Raw genomic sequence first — 11,213 nt, 5'->3', positions numbered from 1 at the left:
CCTGGGGCAGTCCCCGCCCGGCTGGCCGCTGGAGACGGAAGCAGTTTCACCTGGGGCCGTGGAAGAGCGCCCGATGTGGGAACCGGAGGCCTGGGGCTCCTCTGGAGGGTGGCCGGCACCCCGGGGGGCCAGAGCAGGTGCGGGAGTGGGGGTCGGGGGACCCAGCCCCAGGGGCTGGTGGAAATCCTGAGGGAGGCAGAGAAGGGAGGCCGGAACTCCAGGGTTCAGAGGGCAAAAGGGGGAGGGATTTCGATTCCTGGTAGTTTTGAGGGAGAGGGGAACCAGGGGATGGGGCTCCTGAGTTCTGGGGAGGATTCTGGAGGTGCAGACTCCAGTCTCAAGGGAGGGGGCCAAGTTCAAAAACTGAGTAAGCTTTAAAAAGAAGCTGAAGAGTGGGCTTCTCAGTCCTGAGATAGTAGGGGCCTAGAGGGCCCACATTTGGGTGCTTGCGGGGCATGAGGCCCAGACTCCCGGGTCTGAGGGAGGAGGGGCTGGGGGCCTGGACTCCAGGGTCTGAGGGAGGAGGTGCTGGGGGTCTGGACTATTGGTCTGAGGAAGGAGGGAGCGGAAGCTGGGACTCCTGCGCCCTCCCAGCCCCTGCTGTCCTGCCCCAGGCCCATCCCTCTCTTCTGTGCTGAATGAGCTCCCCAGTGCCGCTACCCTTCGGTACCGAGGCCCTGGGGTTCTGCCGTGGGGGGCATCGGAGGAGGAGGAAGAAGATGGAGACAGGAACATCCAGGCCATCGCAGAAGCCGCCCAAAAGGAGCTGGAGGAGCCCCTCCCCTCCCGGGAACTGCCCTGGCCCCTGCAGGCCCGCCGGGCACACAGGTGAGTCTCCTGTCCCACCTCCCAGCCAGGTGAGGGCCGTCCTCGGGCTTGCTGGCGCTGTGTCTCCTCACTGGGTCGTCCGACTCCCCTGCTTCTCTTGGCATCTTTCGCCCATGCCCATGTCTCTGCTTCTCTGACTCCAAGGAGTCCAGTCTCCCTGACGCTGGGACTCTTCCCTCGGCCGGGTTCACGGTCTCGGTCTCTGCTCAGGCTCTTTCTCCCTGGGCCTGAAATCTGCTCTTTGTGTTTCCTTCTCTACAGTAAGTCTTTCTCTGCCTCCGGACTCGTCCTCCTTTCCCTCCCCGGTCTGCACGATTCACTGGGCTGGGGAACAATGAACGTGCTGGCGGCTAGGTCAACACTGACAGGTGCCCCCCGCTATCCCAAGCACAGTGTCCTAGCAAACCTTTCGTAAACCTGCTCGGCATAGAGCAGAGTCCTGTGCGTCTTTCCTGAAACAAGAAGGCACTGGAACTTCGGGCAAGTGGGGGATACCTGTGGGGTACCATGTGTTCCCAGAAACAGCAGAACCTAAGAAGCAGGTGCGAAGCCCTTCTGAGAATGGGGTCGTGTGTCTGGAAATTGTTCTCCGAACCCCATCGTTCTGGGGGTCTAGGGCGGTTTTGTCACAAGCCATGCTTGGTGAAATCTTTGGCCACTAGTGACGGGACGCACCACCCAGCCCTGCTTCTCTCCCTGCAGCTGCGGGAGAGGTTCCCCTAGCAACCAGCCCCCACTCTTAGTTGGGGTCCAAAAACACCTCACTTATTTTACAAAAGACCCATTTTTCGCATCACTTAGGGCATCCCAAGGGTTTGCCAGGGCCAGGGACAGAAACCAGATATATATTTATAAATCACAGAGTCACACCTTCCTTTTTTCTTTCCCTTTTTACTTTTCCTTTATGACGTTTGCCTACAGAAAAGTGTACGAGGCATTGTGTATACACTGAGAGAGTTCCCATGGTGAGCTCCCAGGCAGACTCCACGGAGGGCAAGAGACACCTCCATGGGACCCAGAGGCACCCCACGTGCCCCGTATGACCCCCTTTCTCCCCACAGTGTCCCCTCCCAGACTTCTAGGACGAGCTCTCGCTTTCCTGTGGCGCTTTGCCACCGGCGAGTGCGTCCCCACAGGGCAGGCTGCGTGCTTGCCCGGAGCTCTGTGCGGGGATCCCTGCGGTCTGAGTACCCTGCCGGGCTTCTGTGCCTCTTCCTGTTGGCCCAGAGTATCCCCAGTCACCGATATGCTGCCATTGACTTCCTGGTCCCGCTCTTGTCTTGTTGCTACGCTTGGGTGGTGTCCAGCTGGGGCTGCTGGGCCCTTCCTATTCTGCTCTGAATCTGTTTCCCTACCAGGCAGAGCCATGCCAAGGACCAGGGGGCTCAGAGATCGGGCTCCAGAGGCGAGCAGTGGGCCCTGTTGCTTCGGCGGTCCAAGGAGAAGATGAAAGCGGGCCTGCACACCTTGCAACCCTGGGCGTGGACGCTGAAGAGAATCGGGGGTGCAGTGGGGTTGAGGCTGGTGTCTTGGGGCGGGTCCCACTCCCGGGTCTGAGGGAGGAGGGGCTGGGGGCCTGGACTCCCAGGTCTGAGGGAGGAGGGGCTGGGCTCCTGGACTCTGGGTCTGAAGGAGAAAGAGCTGGGGGTCTGGACTCCTGGGTGTGGAGGAGGAGGGGGCTGGGGTCTGGACTCCCGGGTCTGAGGGAGGAGGGGCTGGGGGCCTGGATGCCCCAGTCTGAGGAAGGAGGCCCCAGACTCCCGACTCAGGAAGGAGCCCCAGGCCTCTCTGGCTCCCCCTGCAGGCCAGTTTGGTGCGGGCACGGAGTCCTACTTCTCCCTGCTGCGTTTCCTGCTGCTTCTCAACCTGCTGGCGTCCATACTTAAGGCCTGCATGGTGTTGCTTCCCACCTGGCTGGAAGGGACTCCCCCGGGCCCCCCAAGCCCTAACGCCTCCTCACCCTGCGGCTTCTACGACCCCAACCCCCAAGGCCTGGTCACCTTCCCCACCCATCTCTTCAACCTGCTCTCAGGAGAGGTGCGTCCCTGGGAGAGCCCCTCTGAGCCTTAGGGCCCCCCAGTTCTGATCGCCCAACTGCATGGTGCACTTTCCCTTTGCAGGGTTTTCTAGAATGGTCTCCTCTCTTCTATGGGTTCTACCCACCCCGCCCACACCTGGCAGTCACCTACCTGTGCTCTGTCTTTGTCATTGGCCTCCTGGACCTGCTGCTCATCCTCCGTCGGTCAGTAACACCGGCCCCCTGGGACCTCAGGGAGCTGGGGAGAGACTAGTGCTGGGAGAAGACCCCTCCCCAAGGATCTAGAGTCTTGCTCTGTGATCCCTTTCTCTCAGTTGGACTTGAAATCACACTTAAAAATGCTTCATACATGCTAAAGACCAGGGACAACGATGGGCTGTTTCTCCTTCCTGGGGCTTAGGGGTTAGGAGGGGAAGGTAAGATAGTAGCCGAGCAAAGTGACCACCTCTTTTCTGGAGGGGCGAGTGCTCTATGGGAAACAAACTGGGGTGGTTTGTTCATTCCCACAAGAAATACGTTTTGAGCCCCTACTATGTGCCGGCCAGTGTTCTAGACAGTGGGCAAAACAGGACAAACAAACCTGAATGAGTCCTGCCTCGGGGGAGCTGACAGTCTACGAGCTGGAGACAGGTGATAAGCAGCCATCCATACATGAGTCAGTGACGGGGCGTGTTAGCAGGTGATCAGGGCTCTGGACGCAGCAGGTGAGGCGGGCTGCTGTCTTATTAGGTGCCCAGGGCCGCCTCATTGAGACAAGAACTCTAAACAAAGCCGTTGAGAGGGAGAGGGATCGGTCAAGTAAATACCCGGGCAGAGAGCATTGCAGGCAGAGGGCACAGCCAGAGCAAGGCAGGAGCAGGGTGGTGTGCTGGAGGGCGCCCTGGGCAGCCGGTGGGCCCAGGGCAGAGGGGGTGGGGTGAGCCAGTGGAGATGCACCTGCTGTCTGGAAAGGATTTAGAGGCTTTTGGAGGGAGATGGGACTCCCTGCAGGTCCTTGAGCAGAAGATCACCCTGATCTGATTTAGGTTTTATAAAGGATTCTTCCTTTCTGGCTCTGTGGAAGAGAGAGGGAGGGAGGGAGAAGGAGAAGCTAGAAGGGAAGAAGGGAGGGAAGCGGGTAAGGGATGGACAAGCCCGTGGCAGGTGGAATCGTTACAAGGTATTGCAATCCAGGCAGGAGACGGTGGCGGCTTGGAGCAGGGTGGTGGCAGTGGCTGATTTTGGATTTTTCTTCTTTTTTTAAAAAAAAATTGAATTTCTACTCCCCTCTCCCAGCTTTCTTGAGTTACAATGGACAGAAATAATATTGTGTAAGCTTAAGGCGTACAAAGTGTTGAACTGATACATTTATATATTGCAACATGATTGCCTCCATCTCTAGCCAGCTTTGGGAGACAGGGGACATCAGGTCGTTTCCGTATCTTGACTACCCCCATATCTTGAATGTGGGGGTGCAGATGTCTCTTTGAGATCCTCTTTTCATTAACCTTGGATACATACCCAAAAGGGGGATTGCTGGGCGATATGGCAGCTCTATTTTTAATTATTTTTTGGGCGGGGAGGGAGACCTCCATACTGTTTTCCACAGGGACGCACCAGTTTACGTTCCCAGCAGTGCACGAGGGTTCCCTGCTCTCCACGTCCTCACCAACATGTGTTATGTCTTGCCTTCTTGATGAGAGCCATCCCGACAGGTGGGAGGGGATCGCTCATTGGGGTTTGATGGGCACGTCCCTGCTGACCAGTGATGATGAACACTTACTCAAGCACCCGTTGACCTTCTAGATGTTTGCAGAAAAATGTCTAGTCAGTTTCTCGGCCCCTTGAAAAATTGTTTTTGCTGTTGGATATTGTGTTCTTTTTCAATGTTTTTTTTCTATTAACCCCACTGTCAGGACTGGCAAAGATTTTCTCCTGTTCCCCAGGCACATTCGTATTCACTCTGTGCATTGTTTCCCTTGCTGCACAGAGAATCTGATGCGTGGGGTCGCCCCGCTTGCCCCTGTCTGCTTTTGTTGCTTGCGCTCTCGGTGTCCTGTCCAAAAGATCGCCCCCAAGGCAGAGGTCAAGGAGGTCTTCCATCATTTCTGTTTCTAGGACTTTTTTCAGCTTTAGGTCTTACGTTGAGGTGTTTAATCCGTTCCAAGTTATTTTTTGTGAGTGGTGTAAGCGGAAGCGCAGTTTCATTCTTCTGCATGTGGCTGCCCAGTTTCCTCAGCATTTGTTGAAGGCTGTCCTCCCCTCCCACTGAGTGTGTGGGCTCCCTTGTCAAATATTAGTTGTCTGTGTATGGTTTTTTTTTTTTCCATTTAAAAAGTATCTCACATATCCAGAAAAATGCAGAAACCCAAGAACAGAGGTTGGTATGTGACCATCCATATCAAGAAATAATACCTGACCAGCCTCCAGAAGGCCCCTCAAGACCTCAGGTTGCCGCATTTCCCCCTGAATCCTCCCCCCCCATCCTTTCTGTTCACACCATGGACCGCTTCCGTCTGTTCTGTCCTTCGTATAAAAGGGAGACTCTGGATATATGCTGAGTAGCGCCCAGAGGGTTCCCTACTGCTTGGAGGTGGGGCACGGAGAGGGTGGGAAGTGAGGACCCACCGGTGTTGAGCCCGCGCACCTGGAAGGGCAGCGTTGCAGCCGCCTCGAAGGGGAGAGCTGTAGAGAGAGCCGCGTCGGCGGGGAGTGTGGCTTTGGTGGGTTGATTCCGAAGTGGCCTTTGGACAAACCAAGGGACTGGTGAGTAGGCGGTCACACACATGGGTTCTGGAGACAGGTCCGGACTGGAGGCACAGATCTGGGACACACTAGCATTCGAGCAAGACTGGGAGTTCCTCCAGGGGCGGGACTGTGGTCAAGAAGGAAACCAAGGACTTAGAAAAAGTGGAGTGTCTCCTGATGCCAGGCCTGGGACATCAGATGGAGGTCCCCCTACCTGGGTACACCTCACCACCCAGGAGCAGAGATGAACGGAGAGAGATATAGAAAGCAACTTTTATGTTAAAAAGCAAGTCAGTGATGTCCGTTCGGGAGCAGTACTATATAGAAAATCAACGGGAGGATATGAGCGAACGCAGTTGTGTTCCAATAAAACTTTATTTACAAAATCTGATGCTGTAGTTTACCACCCCCTGGGGTAGAGAAAGCGTGCGGACCCTCATTAAATGGAACAGTCTGAAGGACTGAAGAGGTGACCCGTAGGTAGAGACCAGAAAGAGAAGGAACCATCCAGGTGAGCAACTAAGACCTGGGCATTCCAGGCAGCATGAACTACACGTGCAAAGGCCCTGTGGTGAGAAGAGGTTTGGAGTGTTCTGAGCTATGAAAGGCCAGGAGGAGGAGAAGGTGCAGGGACAGGATTTGAGTTTCAGGAAGTAGGTGGGGTCGAGATCAGGTGCGTGCTGGCTGGCTGTGCTATGAAGGAGCCTAACTTTCAAGGACAAGGAGAAGCTGTGAAATAGTTTTTAAAGGGCAGGACCGTCTAATCTGAATAAAAAGAAGGTTCCACTGGCGCAGAAACAGAATGGATTTAAGAGGGCACAGGTGGAATCAAAGACCAGGGAGCAGGCATCTGTAATTGTCCACTCGGGAGAGGCCGGGGGCTTGCACCCGGGCGTTGAGCCTCTTGGCCCACTTTTCTCCATGTTTTCCCCTCTCTCTGCTTCTCTGTCCCCTCCCTGGGTCTTTGCCCCACCCCTTGGAGATCTCCCCTCCTTTCTCTGGGCCTTCCTCCTCCACCCCCTTCTCTAGACTTCCCTGACCCCTCTCTCTAGACCTCTTGCCTTCGTTTTACTGTCCCCCTTTCTCTGAATCCTACCCCCTTTGGGCTCTCAGCCTCCCTTCTAAATGTGTCTCTCCCCAAGGTCTTTGTCTTTCTCATTCTGGGTCCCTGCGCACCTTTCTCTGGAGCTCTGTCGCTATCTGCTGGGTGTCTGTCTTCCCGAGTCGACCCCTGAATCTCTCTCTCTCTTGGTCTCTGACTCTTTCTCTGCTAGGTGGCAGCTCACCCAACGCTCAAGTTCCTCGGGTTCATTTCCCCGTGAGTCCCATGAGAGGGGTGCCCCCGCACCCCTGCGAAGGGCTGACCCTCCACACCCCGTCTCCTGGCTCTCCCCTCCCTTAGCTCCGTGTCAGGACTCAAACAGACGCTGTTGGCCGAGTCAGGGGCTCTGACCAGCTTCAGCCACCGGGTGTTCACCGCCTGGGACTTCGGCCTCTGTGGGGATGTGCACGCGCGGCTGCGCCAGCGCAGCATCCTCTACGAGTTGCAGGTGCGCTTAGGGATGGGGTGTGCAAACAGGTAGGGAGAGGGGGCGGGGCCAAGAACGTGGGCGGGGCTCAGGGCGCCGGGTGGAGCTTTCTTGTAAGGAGGCGGGCCTTGGGACGTAAGACGGCAATAGGGATACCTGATGACAAAGGGTCTAGGAAAAAGCGAGCGGCGGCGGGGGGGCGGTTGAGGGGGAAGGGGCGGGGCCGGAAGCTCCTCCGTGCAGGCGAAGAGATAGGCGTGGCCAGAAGGAGCTTGATAGAACTGGAATTCCGTACAGGGCATGCTTGCTGGGCGGGGCCTCAGGGCGCGGGGAGTGAGGGGGGCAGGATACGGAGCACAGGTCCAGGCCTCAGGGGGCGGGGCTTGTGCTGGGCGAGGCCGCAGGGGGCGGTGCGTGGGAGGACAGGATGTGGAGCGCTAGCTCAGCCTTCAGGGGGCGGGGCTTAGGGATACTGGGTGGGGCCTTGAGGGGGCGGGGTGTGGAGTGCTGGGGCGTGGCCTGTGGTGTGGGGTGCTGGAGGCGGGCTGTGGAGGGGCGGGGCCGGGAGATCTAAATTGTCCCCTAGAGGACCAAGGAGGCACTGGGACAAGGATTGTAGAACTCCTTAGAGGGGTGTTGCTGTATCAGTTCAGGTTGACAGAAGGCCTCTGTAGGGCCTGGGGTAATTGAGCCCAAATGGACATCTTTCCTGGCCTCAGGTGGAGCTGGAGGAAGCTGTGGTGCAGCGCCAGGCTGCGGTGCGGACCCTGGGCCAGCAAGCCCGGGTGTGGTCTGTGCGCATCCTGCTCAATCTGCTGGTGATTGCACTCCTGGGAGCAGCCTTCTATGGAGTCTACTGGGCTACAGGGGCCACTGTGGATCTGCAGGTGTGGAGGGTCCTGGGGGAGAAGGGTCCTGTGGTTCCAGCACTTACATTTCCAAGATTAAAAGGGACTGAAGTCTATAATTCCTGGGATCTTAGGAAGAGGGATGGGGGTGTACGTTTGGACCTTGGACTTTGGGATGCTGGAGGAAGAGGCTGGGGGAGGATGTTCAGCAAGGTTCTGAAGGACCAGAACCCTAGGGTCTCTTTGCTTGGTCCCTCTCTCCCAGGAGATGCCCCTTGTCCAGGAGATGCCACTGCTCAAGCTTGGGGTGGATTACCTTCCATCCATCTTCATCTCTGGGGTCAACTTCTTGCTGCCACCTGTGTTCAAGCTCATTGCCCCACTGGAGGGCTACACCAGGAGCCGCCAGATTGTTTTTATCCTGCTCAGGTTCTAGCCTTTGGGGGTGTGCTGGGGATGATGGCAGGGCTGGCCTGAAGGACACTGGCTCTAGTACATATGGCACGGAAATCCCCAGAATTCTGGACCCAGTGAGATCTGGATTCAAATCCCGATTCTTGTTCACAGAGCTTAGGTTTCTTCATCTGTGAAGTGGGGAGAACCGTGTGTTCCACACTGTTGCGGGCAGCGGGTTTTGGGTGAGCACTGGTCAGTGCTGATTCCTTTTCCCTTCCCCTTGCCAGGACCGTGTTTCTCCGCCTGGCCTCCCTGCTAGTTCTGCTCTTCTCTCTCTGGAATCAGATCACTTGCCAGGGCAAGGCTGAGGCTGAGGAGTGCAAAACCTGTGGCTACAATTACAAGGAACTACCGGTGAGGAGAGGGGCCTCGAATCCTGGGTCTCTGAGGGCCCAGACTCCAGGTTTGAGAGGAAGGAGGAGTTTAAGGTGCTAGAACACCCTCCCATTGAGGACAAGGGTACAGATGGTAAAAACAAAAACAAAACAAAAATACTGAGGCCCCCCCGCCCCCGCCCCAGAGAAAGGATTGTTAGGATCTCACACGCTTGTGATTTGGAGACCTGGATGCTTGCGCCTCCAGGTGCCAGGGTCCTGAGGTCTTCCTGACCCATGACTTCCTTCCTCAGTGCTGGGAGACTCGGCTGGGGCAGGAGATGTACAAACTCCTGCTCTTTGATCTGCTGACTGGCCTGGCTGTCATGCTGCTCATCCAGTTTCCTCGGAAGTGAGAGCCCCGCCCCTCACAGTGCCCCACCTCCCTTTGCTAGCCCCGCCTCTGCTCCGTCTCTTTGCCCTATGCCCGCAGACCCCTCCCCCCATTACCTAGTTACTTCCCTCTGCCCCCGCCCCTACCTCTAGCCCTCTGGCGTCGACCTCTGGACATATCCACTCCAGGACTTTGAAAGCTCCACGCCTATTCGATATCTTGACTTCCGATTGGTGGGCGGGACGGCGGAGGCGGGGCAATGCGGGCCACCAGGCCTCTGACTCGGCCCCGCCCTGCCCCGCCCCCAGACTGCTCTGCGGCCTCTGTCCCGGGGCGCTGGGTCGTGTGGTGGGAACCCAGGAGTTCCAGGTGCCCGACGAGGTGCTCGGGCTCATCTACGCGCAGACGGTGGTCTGGGTAGGGAGTTTTTTCTGCCCTTTACTACCTCTGCTCAACACGGCCAAGTTCCTGCTACTTTTCTATTTGAAGAAGGTGAGGAGTGTGGTGGATTCCTGGGTCCTGGAGGAGGATGGAAGCAACGGTCCCCAACTACTAGATCCCCAACTATTAGAGGAGGGGTCTGGAGGACAGACTCCTAGATGTGGGAGAAGGAGTTTAGGGCGTCTTGTCCGTCCAAGGGAAGAGGAGACCCAGACTCCCGGGTCTGATGGCAGCAAAAGACTAGAGCCTTGTGGTTCCTGACTGAGAAGGGGCCAGGACTCCTGGGTGATTAAAAAGGACAGGCTAGGACTCACAGTCCTGTGTCTCCTTCTTGCTACAGTTCGCCCTTTTCTCCACCTGCTCTCCGGCCTCCCGCACTTTTCGGGCTTCCACAGTGAATTTCTTTTTCCCCTTGGTCCTTCTCCTGGGTCTGGCCATCTCCGCTGTTCCCGTGCTTTATAGCCTTTTCCTGTAAGTGTGAGGCGCCTGCCCCCGCCCCTTCCACCCTCATCCAGGATTCTGAATCGCCGCCATCCTTGAACACTGCCTGTCTCTGCGCTCTTCAGGATCCCACCTTCCAAGCTGTGCGGTCCATTCCGAGGGCAGTCGTCCATCTGGGCCCACATCCCTGAGTCTATTTACACCCTGCCGCAGACCGTCCAGGACTTTCTCTTTTTCCTGGGGACCCAGGCTTTTGCTGTGCCTCTTCTGTTAATCTCCAGGTGAGGGAGCCCAGACTCCTGGGTTTGAGTTTGTGTGCCCTGGGGGCCCCACTGCCTGTTTCCAAGGGAGGAGGGGGCTGGGTCCTGGACTCCTGGGTCTGAGGGAGAAGGGAGCTGGGGGGCCTGGACTCCTGGGTCTGTGGGAGGAGGGAACTGGGGGTTCCACACTCCTGGGTCTGAGGGAGGAGGGAGCTGGGGGGTGCAGACTCCTGGGTCTGAGGGAGGAGGAGGGAGCTGGGGGACCAGGGTCTCCTGGGTCTGAGGGAGGTGGGGCTGGGGGTCCGGATCCCTGGTTTCTAAGGAGCCATTACCTTGAAGATACTCCAAGAGCGTTCTGGCTTCCATTTGTCTCCTCTAGCATCCTGATGGCATATACCTTGGCCTTGGCTAACTCTTATGGACGTCTCATCTCTGAGCTCAAACGCCAGATAGAGACGGTGAGCCAGACTGGGTTCGTGGGAAGAGGTCCTGGTTATGGAAAGAAGTAGGGGGGAAGGTCTGTCTCACCTCTACTTCTCTTTACCCTTTACTCAGGAGGCGCGGAATAAGGTCTTCCTGGCACAGCGCGCCGTGACCCTGAGCTCGGCCAGAGGGGCTCTCTAACCTCCCCAGCCTCCCTTTTTAAGTCTCCGGCACGTCGTCTCTAAGAGGGGAGAACTGGACAAGACCCCAAGCCCTCACAGCCCTGGAATTCGGAGATTTCCGGGGCCGTGGAGCTCCCCCACCCTGCCAAGTCCCTCACTCTCCGGCAAACCTCCTTCTTGCATCAATAAAGGCAGCTCAGGCTGCAGAGCGCTTCTCGTAACTTGCATCCTGAGGCTCGCGCTGGGGGGCGGGTGAAGAGCAGGACACAGGCCAATCAAATGTAGAAGCCTCGAGAGGACCGGACGCGCATGCCAGCCAATCAGCTGCCGTG

General features: G+C 57.2%; 1 protein-coding gene across 1 annotated transcript; it reads left to right on the top strand.

Annotated features, from left to right (window-relative positions):
- Positions 1–11,097, top strand: TMC4 (transmembrane channel like 4). Its single transcript, XM_047710330.1, has 15 exons — positions 1–137; positions 615–828; positions 2,187–2,332; positions 2,633–2,865; positions 2,949–3,070; positions 6,996–7,143; positions 7,842–8,009; positions 8,236–8,399; positions 8,654–8,780; positions 9,055–9,152; positions 9,443–9,626; positions 9,916–10,046; positions 10,142–10,297; positions 10,656–10,734; positions 10,832–11,097. Exons 1-15 carry the CDS (start codon positions 74–76, stop codon positions 10,898–10,900), a joined length of 2,103 nt encoding a protein of 700 aa, XP_047566286.1. The 5' UTR covers positions 1–73; the 3' UTR covers positions 10,901–11,097.
- Positions 11,098–11,213: the final 116 nt, after the last annotated feature.

The sequence above is a fragment of the Lutra lutra genome, chromosome 17 (genome assembly GCF_902655055.1).
Source record: "Lutra lutra chromosome 17, mLutLut1.2, whole genome shotgun sequence".
Taxonomy (NCBI): Eukaryota; Metazoa; Chordata; class Mammalia; order Carnivora; family Mustelidae; genus Lutra; species Lutra lutra.
This window is presented reverse-complemented; position numbering and strand designations above follow the sequence as displayed.

Coding starts and splice junctions, on each gene's coding strand:
- TMC4 (XM_047710330.1), top strand. CDS start 74: ATGTGGGAACCGGAGGCCTGGGGCTCCTCTGGAGGGTGGCCGGCACCC. Junction 8,010..8,235: donor GGGCCACTGTGGATCTGCAG/GTGTGGAGGGTC, acceptor CCTCTCTCCCAG/GAGATGCCCCTTGTCCAGGA. Junction 10,047..10,141: donor GTGCTTTATAGCCTTTTCCT/GTAAGTGTGAGG, acceptor TGCGCTCTTCAG/GATCCCACCTTCCAAGCTGT.